The following is a 17,733-nucleotide window of genomic DNA, read 5'->3' on the forward strand; positions in this document are numbered from 1 at the left end:
TTTGCAAATCACACTCACATTTTAGTTCTGTGTAATCTTTAACTAAATTAAAAAAAAACAAAACACAACAAACAATTTAAAATACTTAAACAAAACATGCTCTTATCACGACATTATTTTAGCATGTTTTGCTTCTTTGCAGTGTTCTTCAGATAACAAAACCTTACCGGGCCATTTATCAATTTAAAGAAAGACAACAAAATCCAAATGTTTGTGTCTCGTTTGGAACCCCTTCAGACAAGCAAGAAACATGTATGATTTGTTTACTTAATAGGTTCAATGGCAGGGTCTCTTAAAATAATAATTTTTATACAGTAATTTAGTCATATATTATACTATAGAGTTATAATTAGTCATTAAACTGAGTTGATTGTTTTATGAAAAATACTTCAAGAATCACTAAAATAAACAAACAAACAAACAAACAACTTTTGAACCGTGCGGTTGTGTTATTACCATAAAAGGTGTCTGAAAATATATTTGTTTTTGTTCATATTTTCGCAGTTGTTGTATTCTAAAAATATTTTAAAATTTTATAAACTTCTTGGAACTAATACAAAACAATTGATAAACAAATGAAATGTTTATCTTTGAGTGGTCGGGTAAAATAAGTTTATTAATTTATACTTACTAGTAGTAAGTACATACTACACTTTCGTGTTTGCAAAGGGGATTTACTTTTTATTAGATTGCCCCAAAAACACACATCCAAATATTTACGGTAAAAATATTTCTTTTTAAGAAAATTTGTGAAATTCAAGGTGATTTTTGAAAATTAACGTTAATTAGTAAAATAAACAAAAAATTAACTAATTAGTAAAATTTGTTTCCACTGACTTAAAATCATGGGATTTTATACGCAGTGTGAAATACACATATAATAACACGTGCTTTTCCTTATAGAAAAACGTTTGACAATTAAACAGAAAAATACCGGTTTAAACAAATCTGTTTAACTTGTTTTATTAATTAACGTTAACATAAATTGATCACTTACACTAAAATTCAAAAGAAAATTTTCATATATATTTTGTTTTTCTCGATCGATCATTTTTGTTATTAAGATGTAGTATTTTTAGCTAGAATTATTTATAGCATTAATTAAATATTTTATTTTTAGCTCTAATTAAAACTTTAATCACCAATTTTTTATATTTTTTCTATAAATAGAATAATAAAATTATGGTACGATTAGTCAAAACAAAATTTATCAATTCAGTGATTAACATTTGATTAGGTTGTTTATAAAACGATCACTTTAACCACACAAAATTTCCATAGAATAAATGTTCCAATTTTTTCTATACAAAATATGTCGATCTAACATACATAAATATGAAATTTATAAATGAGCCATTGCTGCACATTGTCTTTATATTGGAAAATATTCCGAAATGTATACTGGTCTCTACAATGCAGACTTGAGAAATATGTTAAAGAGGTAGGAGAAATAATAAACCGATCCTTAATATGTTCAAATCAGTTTAGATATCATACACTGAGATGAAATAAATGAGCGTTTTGCATCTATGAAAACAGAAATCCAGTTTATAAGGCGGAAGTTCATTAATTCTCAACAATTTATAGAATGGATCTAATCGCAAATTTCAGGAGTTTATGTGCAATGTTCGAATAAAGACTATAGTTTAGACTTTAGACTATACTATAGACAAGACTATTAGACTAGAATATAGACTAGACTGTAGACTAGACTATATACTAGACTGTAGATTGGACTTTTGACTTGACTATTGACTAGACTATAGACTAAACTATATACTAGACGATAGAATAGACTAGACTATAGACTAGACTATATACTAGACTATAGACTAGACTATAAACTAGACTATAGACTAGACTATAGACTAGACTATAGACTTGACTATAGACTAGACTATAGACTAGACTATAGACTAGACTATAGATTAGACTATAGACTAGACTATAGACTAGACTATGGACTAGACTATAGACTAGACTATAGACTAGACTATAGACTAGGCTATAGACTAGACTATAGACTAGACTATAGACTACAGTAGTTTTCCGATTTAACGACCATTCAATTCTACGAACATCGCATTTAACGAACAAGCTAATTTTTCCTATTGACTACAATGCTCATTACTCGCTTAAAAATACGAGTATAGCGATGAACTTCAAGAAATAACTTCAAAGCTCATGACAGAATTAAAAATGCAGCGATTAAATTCGACACAAATATGGTTTGAAGGTGGGTATATAAGATTCGGAATTTTGTGTTTTGTGCTATTTTTATAAAAAAAGAATTAATTTTTATAAAATACATTTAAAAAATATTTTATGTACCTATTTTTAATTATTTTCCTACCAAAAACCCACGTTTTACTTAGTACTGCATATAACGAACTTTTCAATTTTACGAACAGGCCTGACAACATATGGGTTCGTTAAATCGGAAAACTACTGTAGACTATAGACTAGACTATAGACTAGACTATAGACTAGACTATAGACTAGACTATAGACTAGACTATAGACTAGACTATAGACTAGACTATAGACTAGACTATAGACTAGACTATAGACTAGACTATAGACTAGACTATAGACTAGACTATAGACTAGACTATAGACTAGACTATAGACTAGACTATAGACTAGACTATAGACTAGACTATAGACTAGACTATAGACTAGACTATAGACTAGACTATAGACTAGACTATAGACTAGACTATAGACTAGACTATAGACTAGACTATAGACTAGACTATAGACTAGACTATAGACTAGACTATAGACTAGACTATAGACTAGACTATAGACTAGACTATAGACTAGACTATAGACTAGACTATAGACTAGACTATAGACTAGACTATAGACTAGACTATAGACTAGACTATAGACTAGACTATAGACTAGACTATAGACTAGACTATAGACTAGACTATAGACTAGACTATAGACTAGACTATAGACTAGACTATAGACTAGACTATAGACTAGTCTATAGACTAGACTATAGACTAGGCTATAGACTAGACTATGGACTAGACTATAGACTAGACTATAGACTAGACTATAGACTAGACTATAGACTAGACTATAGACTAGACTATAGACTAGACTATAGACTAGACTATAGACTAGACTATAGACTAGACTATAGACTAGACTATAGACTAGACTATAGACTATACTATAGACTAGACTATAGACTAGACTATAGACTAGACTATAGACTAGACTATAGACTAGACTATAGACTAGACTATAGACTAGACTATAGACTAGACTATAGACTAGACTATAGACTAGACTATAGACTAGACTATAGACTAGACTATAGACTAGACTATAGACTAGACTATAGACTAGACTATAGACTAGACTATAGACTAGACTATAGACTAGACTATAGACTAGACTATAGACTAGACTATAGACTAGACTATAGACTAGACTATAGACTAGACTATAGACTAGACTATAGACTAGACTATAGACTAGACTATAGACTAGACTATAGACTAGACTATAGACTAGACTATAGACTAGACTATAGACTAGACTATAGACTAGACTATAGACTAGACTATAGACTAGACTATAGACTAGACTATAGACTAGACTATAGACTAGACTATAGACTAGACTATAGACTAGACTATAGACTAGACTATAGACTAGACTATAGACTAGACTATAGACTAGACTATAGACTAGACTATAGACTAGACTATAGACTAGACTATAGACTAGACTATAGACTAGACTATAGACTAGACTATAGACTAGACTATAGACTAGACTATAGCCTAGACTATAGACTAGACTATAGACTAGACTATAGACTAGACTATAGACTAGACTATAGACTAGACTATAGACTAGACTATAGACTAGACTATAGACTAGACTATAGACTAGACTATAGACTAGACTATAGACTAGACTATACACTAGACTATACACTAGACTAGACTAGACTATAGACTAGACTATAGACTAGACTATAGACTAGACTATAGACTAGACTATAGACTAGACTATAGACTAGACTATAGACTAGACTATAGACTAGACTATAGACTAGACTATAGACTAGACTATAGACTAGACTATAGACTAGACTATAGACTAGACTATAGACTAGACTATAGACTAGACTATAGACTAGACTATAGACTGGATTATAGACTGGACTATAGACTAGACTAGTTAAAAAATTGAACAATTTTGAAAAAGCAAATCATTTAATTTGTTTTTTAACCGTATTGTTGAATATTTTTACGTGTTATTGATGCCCTCTTGTTTTCTACAATAGGGCTCATAGGGGAGTAAGAGTAAATATGGGCCTATCCTTTTTAATTTTAGTAAAGGAATTTACGTCTACTTCAATGTTATTTATGTAGATTTTAATCGTTATATTAGAAATTATAAGTGAATTTTGACCTTCAAGACGTTTCCAAAAGGGGAGTTTGTATGGAGGCTAGAGTCAAATGAGGCCCGATCAGTGTCATTTATCGTTCTGTTGGCATAATAGAACATTTAAGGTAATTATGAGTCTAAAGGACCGATTCGGGGAGCTAGGCGAAATAATGCACCGATTTCAACCATTTTCAATAGCGTTCATCCCTTAACCAAGAAAAGAGTATGGCCAAATTTCATCAAATTATCTTTAAAATTGCGAACTGTAGCGTGCGCACAAGGTTCACATGGACACACCGACAGACGGACGAACTAAATTGACTCAGGGAGTGATTCTGAGCCCATTGGTATACTAGAATCAATATTTTAGGGTGTTACAAACATCAGCAGAAACGCACAATACCCTCCCCACTATAGTGGTGTTGGGTATAAATGTTACGGCATACTACAATGCAACCCATTGCGAATTGGACAAATATATCAAGGCTGAAAAGTAAAATATATTTTTTGTAAATTATAATTAGATTCAAGCTAAGTTGAAAAGACCCATGTAGTATTCATCGAAAAGTAATTTATTGGGTAAGTACAAGACATTACCAATTTTTCGCTGGTGAGCAATACAAAGATAAATAAAACTCCAAATTTGTTTATTAAAATCTTTTCCTTTTTCAATTAAACTAATCACATATTACCATTTGCAACTTTTACCCATGTGCTTAAGTCCCTTAATTAATAAAAAGCATTCAATTTGAATTTAAGCTAAAAATAACTTTAAAATTTATTCCTAATAATTTTGTCATTAAAACTTTTTTCAAAATTAATTATCGATTTTTAATTAATGTGCATTTAATTTCCCAAAATAGATATATTTTATAAATAGCAAAATTCCAACCAAACCTATATATAACTTTCTATATTTCTATCTAAACATATTATTTTGATTTTCTGCGAAAAACAAACATTTTCTTGTCATACATTAAATAGACAGCGATAAAAATTAATCCATTTTAGAATAATTATTTTGTACTACATATAAAATTTTCCCAGAAAATGTTTACACTTTATTAATCACATATTTTATTTTTATTTTCCAGCTATTTTTAATAAAAACTAATTTTTATTGATAACACATGAAAAAAGTACAAATTTAATTTTAGCATTTAAATTTCCAAATAAAAATTTTTCGTGTGAACCAATAACAATAAGCCAGAAAAGTAGTATTTCAATTTTGTATTTACATTTTGAGACTTTAAATAAATAATAGAAATATACTAAATATTTTGCTTTACCTCCTTCAATATTGAATTGTTTATTTCGATGTGCATACACTGAAAATAATCCATGTCTAATTTATATGAAAAATATCGTTCATTGTATGAAATATTTCGCACTACGAAATTGTTTCGTAGTAAAAACGAAATTGTTAGAAATATTTTGGTATAGTGCAAAATCATTTAAAAACAAGTATGATTGTATAGTCGGTCGTAGCCGACCATATGATACCCTACACCAGCAGTATGTATGTCAAAAATGGGGGCTATTTTGACAAATAAAGCATTTGGTTTGTTTTTCAACTTCATTTCGGAATATTTTTACGCTGTTTTTGGCAAAAAAAAGATATTTTTTACAAGAGGGCTCAAAGGGGAGTAGGGTAAAATATGGCCATATCCTTAAAAATGTTGGTAGGGCGAGTTAAGTCTTCTTTAATCTTATTTATGTAGAATTCAAAAGTGTTATTAGTGTTTGTAAGTGAATTTTGACTTTAAGTCATTTTCTGAAGGGGAGTTTGTATGGGGGATAGGGTCAAATGAAGCCCGATCATTAAAAAAATCGCTAGTGTCATTTAAAGTTCTATAAAATTAAGTTTCGACATTTGTTAATATAATAGATAATTTAAATTAATTATAAGCCCAAAGGCTCTATTTGGGGGTTACGGTTGTTTGGAGGCTAGTCGAAATAATAGACCGATTTTAACCATTTTCAATAGGCTTCGTCCTTGAGGCAAAAGAAGCGTGTGTGCCTAATTTCATCCAATTATCCTGAAAATTGCGGCCTGTACCTTGCGCACAAGTTTTACATGGACAGCCAGCCAGACAGACGTACGGACATAGCTTATTCGACTCAGAAATTATTCTAAGCCGATTGGTATACTTTAAGGTGGACGAATATTTTTGTATGTTACAAACATCAGCACAAACCCAATATACCCTCCCCACAAAAGTGGTGTAAGGTATAAATATTCATTTATTTTATATATTTTTTGTAAAATATAAGTTAAGAATAAAAATTTTAAAATTAACAAAACACGTATATATTTAAAAAAATTATTGTTTATTTGAAAATACATTTTGTAATAGTAGTTAACAAATTGTTATCCACATGATATTCTTTCTTTTTAAATTAAAGCTTCTTAATATATTTGATTAAATAATATTTCGTGTTATGTATGAATTTTTGTTTTTAAGTTAAGCATGAATTATTTTCAGTGTACAGATGTGGTCTAATGGAATTGTGTTGTAAAATAAAAGCCAGACCTCTAATATGTTCATTTTAAATTTTTTTATGAAATTTAATTTTAACGTCATCCACTATTTAGCATTCAATTATATATATTTGTTTTTGCAATTTAAACAAACAAATAATACGTCACATCAGTAATAATTAAATTATATGTTGCAGTATATTTTTTCAAAAACGTCATGTTTTGTGGTCTTGTTTAGACAAACAATTTGCTTTTTTTTTAAATTTATTTTTATACCCTTCACCATCAGTGCTGATAGAGGGTATATATAAGTTTGTAATTCCGTGTGTAACACCAGAAAATATACATCTTAGACCCAACAATGTTAAATTATTTTATTAATATTCCATTAAGTAGCCACAAAGCTCTTAATGGAAATGGTATAATATAATTCTCAGATCAGTCCACAATTTGTCATAGCTCCCAAATAAGACCAATCTCCGATAAAATCGTAAACGTAAACACATTCATTACTAAATAAAAATATCGGGATACTATTTATTCTTTCTGAATATGCTGAAATTACAATGATCAGCCCATAATTTGTCTTTAAATTTGTTGTGTACCAGATCAAAACTAGTGCTATATATGTAAATAGGAATTCTATATGACAGTGACTTAATTTCGGAAACAACATTTAAAGTTTCACAAAACGAAAAACCGAGCCGGTCATCCTAATATCTACGAGTATTCCCAATGTACATCATCAAAAATTTAAGGATTGTAGAGTTAAAAATTTCCACATATACGAATTGTAGTAATAAATTCACGCCCACCATTCCTAGTACGCCCTTTATTGTTCTAAACATTCACATTAAAAGTGAAGTAAATCATACAAAAGCTGGTGACTCTAGCTTTTAAAGTTTTTAAGATATTAGAAGTTTAGCTTTTAATTCAAATGGAAGGTGCCTCGCCCACTATTGCTAGTTCGCCAATATTTTTTCAAAATGTGTATATGGATGTCAGTGTTATCCGTGCATAATTTAAATATTAAAGTTTCTTATACATATATTCGAATTTTAATACTTATTTTTAATGTGGCGCCTCGCCCATTAAAACTTTCGAAACAATAAGTTGTGTATGATTTTTTCGAACTTATAGAAGATACTGTAAAAATTTAAATAAAATCAGTTAATCGGTTATCAGTCTACAGATTACAAATAAAAATACAACCAATAACACATATCAAAAGTTTTATTCATAAATTTCTCACAAATTAATAGACTTTGCGTCAGAAAAATTGCTCTCTAGAGTTATGATCTATTAACTACCTTTTTTTTAGGAAATTATGACCTGTAAAAAATAAATGTTTTAATATACATGAAAACTTACTTATTTTACAAAATTGATTTCACTTTAAAATCTTTTAAAACAAAAATGTTATAATCAATTAATTGAAAATTAAGCAAAATGCAGTGATAAAGTCAATAAAATGTTTAGAAAATGTCTAACAATCGTCTGAACATACAATATTTCTTTTGCTGCGCTGTCAGAAAAGAAATTACTAACAATATTGGAAGACAAAATTTGTAAGTTTACACTGTTATTACACATTTTACTACCAACATTGTAAGATCTAACAACCGAGTATACATAGCAATGGTTCATGTTTGATCACTCCGCTCGCTGTGATAGCAATTTAAATACAGTTGTAATTTTTGACTCACAAACACAAATCACAAATATTACGAACAACGGCCTTAACGCATTCAATCGTTGCTATTTTATCAACACAAACATGTGTCTCAGCGTCGACCGCAGAGAGTAGTTCTCTCCAACCTACACGCCCATGATTAAAAATTAAATATTAAACTGGACTTATCAATAGATGTTTTAAATAGTTTTTAACTACCCTCTGAGGTTAATAAATGATATTGACTAGTACCAATATGTCATGGTTTGTCCGATATTCGTTACTTAATTTTTAATCCTGAAGAACTTTTTTAAATTTCCCTATGGATCCTATATAGCAAAAGGGTTAATTATTGAAAAACTTTTAAAAAATAATCAAGGCTTAGAAGCCGCAACAAAAAATCTTCCCGATATAGTTTGTATGATTCAATATTAAAAACAATAATGAAAATTATATGACTAACGTGAAATAATGACGTAGTATAAACGTCTATATAAGACATTATCAATTCCTAATTCTTCTTCATATATCATTGACTAGATATTCCCATACTTTACTCACATTATACTACATACATATATAGACATGTGAGCAGTTCATTGACTGTCTAATGAAATTACCTAAAGAACAAATTCCAGAAATATAAAGAAATTAAAAATTTATGAATTTACTGAATTCTTTTATTTTTAAACAAAATTTTAACAAATATCTGTGCATACTATATGTATCTGTGTTTTTGCTTACGTTTCTAAGATGTTTTCCTATTTTTGTTTATTTTTTTAGATTTCTGCAAAAAAATATATATTTCACTAAATTAAAAACATGTTACGTCAAATATACCATAGAATTCACATTGGTTCTACTGCATGGGGGCGTGTTTTTAACCGTGGCACTCATGTGACGAGCGGGTAAGTTAAAAAAATCTACTATAATGTATACATATTATATTGTATCTAAATTTATATTACGGTTGTATTTGCTATTGTATGAATTTGTGAACGTCTAATGACTCAATAGTTTTATAACAATATAAAAAGTCTAGGAATTCATAGAACATATTGCCAAGGGGCAAAAATATAATTAATGATTTGATATGAGAGAAAAAAATTAATAAAATTAAAATTGTTTGTATACGTGATCATCTCCATGGCATAAAAATGTTGCAGTCAACTGAATACCTTTAAAATATACATTATTTTGCCATAAAACCACGAGCCATATTGAAATAGGTGTATGCGGCATTTAAAAGTACCTGAAATGCCTCCAATGTCATGGGATACATACCGCCAGCTGAGATCTAATTGTAAAATATTTTAAAAAGTTTATTTGTAATAAAACATACTATATAGTGGTGTTTATTAGGAACGATGTATTTTGTTAGTTCATTTAAACGATTTGTGGGTTAGTGGTACATACGATACCTTCATTTAGGGAATTTATCCGCTTTCATTTTTTACTAAACGATAACAGAAATCGACCAGAAAATTTCATGTTCAATGTTGATTATTAGCTTCTTCAACGTTGAAACCCTGTTGGCATAGACCAGAGCTTTAAGGTACTAAAAAAATGCATCGTTCCTAATGAAAAATACTTAAGTGGACTTAACTCACCTTTAATGACGTTTGACAGCGCATTAACAATATTAAAACACATTTTCGCACTTCGATACTTGAATTAGTCCAATCAATGCTATAAACAGCATCGGCAATTTTTACACTCTGGATTGCAATAAAGAATATATTTCAATTATTTATATACACCTGATATATAAGGAATGTAAACGTGAGCTATTATATTAAGGAAATCAATAGCATATAAGGAACTAAAAAATATAGACTTTGGTGTATCGTAATAATTTTGGAATAAAATCCAGATAAATTTGGAACCACCGAGATTAATCACTTCCTAAAATAACTTCTCTAGTATAAATCTATAATACCCACCTCCGATGAATATTCATTAGCATGCCAGTATGATAAAAATAGGACATATAGAATGCAAATGATATAAACCACGGTCGCTACTTGGAACATTATATCATCAACCTATAAATATATGTAAGTGTTTAATTACAATGTCCAAATAGAAAACTTAAAGTACTTACCAATAGAAGGCATATCAGTAAAATGGATAACATTGTAGTAAATAGCAGCAATTCGACAAAACAAACGTGTGAAACTAAATCTTCCAAACTTTCGCCATATCTAAGTATACAATTGACAAAATTAATACTTTATTTTTTTATTTAAACTCTAGTTTGACTCTTTAGTAGCGAACAATCTTATACTGAATGACCTGGTCCATACTGGGAAACTTTTGTTGAGAAACTTTTTCATAATTCTCATTTGAAGTTTCCTTAGACCTGGTTCACACTAGGAAACTTTTTTGGGAAACTTTTGATTTTTGTGTGTGAGAGAAAGAAATATCAACCATCTCTTTCTCTCACACACAAAATCAAAAGTTTCTCAAAAAAGTTTCCCAGTGTGAACCAGGTCTTAATGTTCTCACATAGAAACATATGATTCAGAAACTACGTGTTAATTGCATTGATTTGTTGTTGTACGAATGAGAAGAATAATAAAACAAGTTTCCTAGTTCGAGAAACTTTTTTGGGAAACTTTTGATTTTTGTATGTGAGAGAAAGAAATATCAACCATCTCTTTCTCTCACACACAATATCAAAAGTTTCTCAAAAAATTTTCCCAGTGTGAACCAGGTCTTAAAGTTCACACATAGAAACATATGATTCAGAAACTACGTGTTAATTGCATTGATTTGTTGTACGAATGAGAAGAATAATAAAACAAGTTTCCTAGTTCGAGAAACTCCGCACCGCGAGAGAGATGGATGATATTCTTTCTCTTTCACGCAAAATAAAAAGTTTACCAAAAAAAGTTTCCTAGTGTGGACTGGCACAAACTATCCACCACATTTTTTGCATACACCATGGAAATCACACAAAAATATTTTGTACTGACAGATTAGTATCATTACAGCTTTTAAAAGAACAATCGGTCCATTATTTGCCTTCGCGGCGAAGTATACAACGCGAAGTACAAAATTTACCGATTTCAAGTACTACAAGTGACGAACGTTTACTAATATAATCCCCGAATTGAAAATATATCTGAATAGGGACTTGAAAGACACCAGACTAAATAAGAATGATCTCCGATTAAATAATTTAAAATAAGAATAAAGGAAATTTGGGCCATAAATACCCGTTTTTTTCTGTTTCTAATATTTTTAGAAAGTTTATTTGTTTCGGATAAACTGAATTAGGTCCTATAGCTGGACTGGAATCAAGAGTAATTTATTGGTAAAATTTTCTAAGCTGTCTAGCTCAAATATGATCCCATTTTTAAGCAAAATATTAATTACGATTTCTACTCAATAATTCAAATAAACATATTTGTGATTAGGCCATTGGCGACTGTACCAAATTTTATCTATATACATTTTTTGATTGCGAATTATTGTATAATAATAAAGTTGAAATTAAATTTAAGACTGATCACTTTAATTACACAAGTCCAACAGTTTTAAATCCGTAGATCAAAGTTTCTCTTTTTCTACTTTTTTTCAAATTTTGTTGACAGAACTTTAACAAAGTTTTATGCATATATTCACTACATTACCTTATAATCCTCTTATGATATTTTATTAATGCTTTCAAACTTCTCAATTGATCTGGATCGTTGCCACCCGGCAGCTGTTCAAATTTTTTGCGCAAAACTTGTAAAATATGTATGCCAAATATAAGCCAAGTTATGAACAGATTCGTAAATGGAATATAAGTACAAATTATAAACGGCATTAAAACGAACATTTGAACAAAATATATAATTTCATATAAAGGACTCTTTAATGCATCCAAACCGATTATATAAACACTATAAGGATGGGCTAACAAATTAAAAAAAAATATTATAAAAATTCTTTGACTGTGCAAATTTCAAAACTTACAACGGTGACTAAGTAAAAGGGGAGTTATTGCAGTGACCACGCCTCCAAAAGAACCAAAAATTAAACCGAATTTAGAAATAACTTCTGTTTGTTTTGGCAGTTTTTTTAGTATAGACCAAGCGGCAATGTCATTAGTTAACTGAAATGTAGTTGCAAAAAAAATTAAATTTTTTATTACAAACGCCTACCCACACAAAGTTTACACCTACCTCAGCTTCTTTGTACCAACTTTCAATAACTTTCATAAATTTAATAAATTTCTTATGATTTTTCATTACAATCACAATTCGTATAAATGAATTTAATAAAATCGCCACCATAAATAGACTCAGAATTAAAAAACCCAAATCTTGCCGAACTACGAAACAATGAAGGAATTCACAGATTATTGTCAAGAGTACAATAATCATTATTGGTATGATGCGATATACATTTTCGTATTCAATAAATCCGATATATCTCCAGATTTTAACATTACAATAAAACAACGGTAAATTGTAATACATTTTACAGAATCCAATAGTAAAATAAACTTAATATGTCGACCACTGATTTTGAATTGATGAAATGAAAAAAAGGAATGTTGGGTTCTAAATAATTATATGTTAATATATTTGCAAGAATTTTTGCAAGTGTTGAAATGTGGAGTAAAAGATAATTATAATGTTATTAAGTTATTACAATAAACTAGAAAACAATTTAACATTCTTGTTAAATTGCAATTAGTTTAATCAAATTAAATACACATTAAATATTTATATTTAGTACGGCAATTATTGCTATTGTATTGAAATGCTAGTAGGTTTATTCCATGTTATTGGTGTTGCCCGTTTTGACTTCTAAAATTTGTAAAAATTCTTTATATGACAGCTTAGACCTCCTATGTGCTGATGAAGAAAAAATTACACGGAATAATTTATAGACGTATATGTTATGTATGTACCAACTTCGAGTATAGTTTTATCCCCATGCCAAACTCGTGATTTAAAAACGATTAAGTGATTTTTGGAACTGAACTTTATATGAAAGCTATGGCCAATTATGGGCCAGATATTATTATTATTATTATTATTATTATTATTATTATTATTTGTTAATTAATTATGTTTGTTTCATTGATTTTGGTACGTACATGGCTCAATTATTCAGTTTCTACTTTGTAATAATATTAGATATGTTTTTCAAATTTTGTGGTAATTAACAATTAATCTATTTTCCGGAAGAATGTACAATGTACACGAGGAACAGTCTTTTTAAGAATTGCATGAACACGAGTAAAATATATTTTTTTTGACGGTCCTCAGTTTAAAATCGTGGCCTCAGTTAAATTTGTGCAAAATATTTTTATTGAAATAGGAATATTAAATTTCACAATTTTGAGCCGGAACAAAATATTTTTATTATTCCCCTATTTTGTACATAAAAACGCATCGTTTAAGAGGCATTTTTAAAGAAAAATTGACCACGGGACACGATGTGCATATACGTATGTTGGTATGGGAGTTATATCTAATTCTGAACAAATTCTAATAATTTTAAATCCTAAATAGCTGATATAGTATCTGAAAAACAGATATGGCTAAATCGACTCAGAATATATTTCTGTATAACTTATGGGGTCAGATAATTATATTGTAGAAATTACAAAGGGAATATGAACTCACCTAATGTTATAAAATGTCGTTTAAATCGGAGCTCATGACAACAAACATCTCTAACGTCCGTAATTGACACAACCAAAATTTTCTGTTGAAAAAACAGTCAATACCAAAAAGTCCTCTTATACAGGTAAATATTGTTATTACTCCGAACTTAATTTCAATTCTCTAGATTAAATATTGTAAGTTATTCAATAAGTACCTTTTGAAAAACGAAAAAGTACTAAAAAGTTTCCTTTTATGGGTTTTCACCTAATTCCGATTCAATACTTTTAATTCCACATTTCTAGGTTTTTATTATTATTATAGAAATATTATAGAAAATTCAAAAAGTACCTTTTGAAAAAAAGTGTCATTTTCTGTAGTTTCGTATGGCAACACTGCAAGTTTAATCTACACCACTTTAATGGGAAGGGTATATTGGGTTTGTGCTGATGTTTGTACCGCACAATAATTTTGGTCCTATAACCATCGGCTCATAATCATTTTCTGAGTTAATTTATATATCTGTCCGTTGTAATTAAATTACCGGTCGCAATTTTGAAGATAATTCAATGAAATTTGGTACATGATATTCTATTGCCCCAGGTACGAAGCCTATTGAAATGGTTAACATCAGTCCATTATATCACCTAGTCCCCATACAACTAAACCCTGAATAGGGCTTGTAAACTTTGTAATCAAACTACAGGTAGCAGTTTTGGATGTAATTCAATGAAATTTGACACATGAATTTTTATGGTACTGTAGAAGAAGACTATTGAAAAAAGTTAATATCGGTTCATTATTTTACCTCGGTCCTTGATGATCCTAATTAACTTTATAATTATAGGGCCCCATTTGACCCTAGGCCCCGTCAAAATTTTACTTAAATATCCACAACATTTATTAAACAATAAATGACTTAAGTACAATTCAATGGCAAGGTACAATTCAACTAAAATGCTTCATTATGAAAACTTGTATCCAGATGTAGGGTAAGCCTCGTCCGACTACAACTTTTTACTTGTTTTTAGATAAACTAATCTGATTATTAATAAAAAAAATAATAATTCTTAATAATTCATATTAACCGTTCCAGTACACGAACAATCATCTCTGTGGAATCACCATTCTTCAAAGCAAGTTAGGTTTTGAGAGCGCTACAAAAGCATGGATTTTATTTCAAAAAAGTGCGAGTCGGTCTAATATTATATATTGCAATGACACAATCATTAAAACGCCTATCTTATGTATGCTTTAAAATTAAATAAACTAAAAGGATGTTTTGTTTTTTTAAGAAATAAAGTAGAATAAATGAATATATCTATGTATATAAAAAAGTTCGATTAAATACGCATGTTTTTAACGTATGTATCACATTTTTTGCTACAATTCTGAAGTAATCCGCATGACACTTGTTATCTTGTGTTCTAAAACGTGACATTATTTACATTATTTAGCACGTCCATTCTATTGTATTGGTTATAATCTTATATTTTACGCAAACAATTAACCCATAAATGATTAAATTTTTTATTATTGATTTAAATATATATTAACAAATGATATATGTTTCAAATATTAGAGTACACAAATTTTCATATATTGATAATAATATGTACATTAGAGTGATTTAAAAGCGGTACAGTGTTAGAAAAACTTAATTAATTGGAAAAAGTCGATCGAATTCATTCAAGAATTATCACGAGTTAATTTTAAAACCTACTGAACAAAATTATACTCAATAAAGACATTTTTTCGTTCTATGCGTAGGACTAAACAGGATTAAATGTGCTAAGAGGATTGTAGGTTTGGAGATTTTCCCGATGACTTTTGTAATATATGTGTATTTTTTAAAGATTCCAACAGTGAAACCACAGTCCCTTCTGGATTATACTTCTATAGATATACATATAATACATCAGATTTATTGTTAGAAAATCATTTTCGTAACAGATCGAAAGTGAAAATATGATAAAATAAAAAATTTGAACGGAAAAATATAAAGGAACAATAAACATACAAAGATTAAATGTTTTTATAGGAGTAGCTTTACCAATTTTCTCATTTTCTATATCCAAATTCCGAAATTCGAAAAAACATAGAAAATATGATGCTATTTACAAAATATTTATTAAGCGAAGATCTTGATCATATATGGATATGTTGGGCTTATTTTAGAAATCTTTATTGTGCGAATAAACTGATATGTATTGAACTTTGGAGCCCAGCTCACTCGAAAGTAGATTTTCTCTTAAAAAGCTAAACATTGTTTTTTTTTTTTTTGAGAAATTATTTTTTATTATTTTTCCATAATTTATTATTATATCCTACACCTCTTTCTCCTCGCACGTAGATTCGCGCCTGTCCTACATCCACCTTAAAGTATACAAATCGGCTTAGAATCATTTTCAGGGATGATTTAGCTATCTCCGTCGCTCCATGTAAACCTTGTAATTCAATGAAATTCTTTGTTATAAAATACTAGATTTTTATACCCGGTGTTGCCTGGGGGTTTTAAGTAGTTTCATAAGACAAAATACTCTCATTTTCCTTTCTTCCTCATGTTTCAAAAATGCTAAAGAGGTCCTAATAAAGAAATTTCATAAATTTTTTTGAGATCTTATAAAGTCACAAATGAAATTGCATTGAATTTGAACAATATTTATAAAAGGTAACAACACAGTTCCAAAACTACACAAATTTATGTATTTTGTTTATAAAATTTTGCATTATTTCAGAAATCGATGTCAAAAATATGAGTCCTGTATGATCCTTAGCTCCAAAGATGTGATATTTCTAACAGTTGTGAATATAATGCATTATTTTCAAATAAAAACATTTTTTAATACACTCTGCGCGGATGTGAACTTTTTAACGGTTCCCGGTATCAGATTTAGGTTATGTAATTTCGTAATAATATTTTCTCCTTAAACTGAATATTGTATGAAATACTTGAATACTGTAGCAGTTGTATAAAAGTTGATTTCTAAAACCATTTGGAATTATATTCGAAATATATCGTTTTATTCTATTTATTTTTTATATTATATTATTTCATATATTGATAATAGAATTTTGGAAAAATTTAATTAGTTCAAAAACTTTACACACCAAAACCCCCCCCCCCCAATTTTCTTAAAATCACGGAAAAGTTATAAGTTTTACTAAATATTATTTCAACTACTTTCACTATACAAATACGTGTACGAATACTTTAGTTAGTAATCATTAATTTTATCTTATCTCAAAAAAAAAAAAAAAATTATAAAATTTTTCCAAACAATATTTAGCTAAGTTGTTGTTTTTTGAAAACCACAAATTGAGTGTGAGGTAGGTCTGAAATTATTAAAAAAAAATTGTTAACAAACAATAACAAATAACAACAATCGTCATAAAATCCCACGTTAATTCTAAAAATTTTTAAATAAATTATTATTACGTCAATTTTAATAGTTGGCAACAGATTTTTTTAAATTAAATTTTTTTGTACAGATTTTTTTAATGTTAAATAAAAGCTAATATTGTGACTGCAAAAAACTACAATAATGTTT

At 28.9% G+C, this 17,733-nt stretch overlaps 2 protein-coding genes across 2 annotated transcripts in view; one reads left to right on the forward strand and one right to left on the reverse strand.

Moving 5' to 3' along the window:
• Nucleotides 1-9,290: 9,290 nt before the first annotated feature.
• Nucleotides 9,291-13,045, reverse strand: LOC111686564 (odorant receptor Or2-like). The gene is made up of 7 exons (XM_023448933.2): nucleotides 12,749-13,045; nucleotides 12,540-12,678; nucleotides 12,212-12,479; nucleotides 10,678-10,777; nucleotides 10,517-10,618; nucleotides 10,184-10,291; nucleotides 9,291-9,870 (listed from the first exon to the last, which is right to left on the reverse strand). The coding sequence occupies exons 1-7, from the start codon at nucleotides 13,043-13,045 to the stop codon at nucleotides 9,766-9,768; spliced, it is 1,119 nt and encodes a 372-aa protein (XP_023304701.2). The 3' UTR covers nucleotides 9,291-9,765.
• The window catches only part of LOC111686666 (electron transfer flavoprotein beta subunit lysine methyltransferase-like), a 51,819-nt gene continuing 43,437 nt past the window's right edge, over nucleotides 9,352-17,733 (forward strand). The window contains exon 1 of the mRNA XM_023449035.2: nucleotides 9,352-9,481. Within this exon, the coding sequence (XP_023304803.2) occupies nucleotides 9,396-9,481 (86 nt within the window). The 5' untranslated portion in view covers nucleotides 9,352-9,395. The remainder of the gene's footprint in view (nucleotides 9,482-17,733) is intronic.

The sequence above is a fragment of the Lucilia cuprina genome, chromosome 6 (genome assembly GCF_022045245.1).
Source record: "Lucilia cuprina isolate Lc7/37 chromosome 6, ASM2204524v1, whole genome shotgun sequence".
Taxonomy (NCBI): domain Eukaryota; kingdom Metazoa; phylum Arthropoda; class Insecta; order Diptera; family Calliphoridae; genus Lucilia; species Lucilia cuprina.

Coding starts and splice junctions, on each gene's coding strand:
- LOC111686564 (XM_023448933.2), bottom strand. CDS start 13,045: ATGTATTACAATTTACCGTTGTTTTATTGTAATGTTAAAATCTGGAGA. Junction 12,480..12,539: donor CCTTTTACTTAGTCACCGTT/GTAAGTTTTGAA, acceptor TTAATTTGTTAG/CCCATCCTTATAGTGTTTAT. Junction 10,619..10,677: donor TACTGATATGCCTTCTATTG/GTAAGTACTTTA, acceptor ATATATTTATAG/GTTGATGATATAATGTTCCA.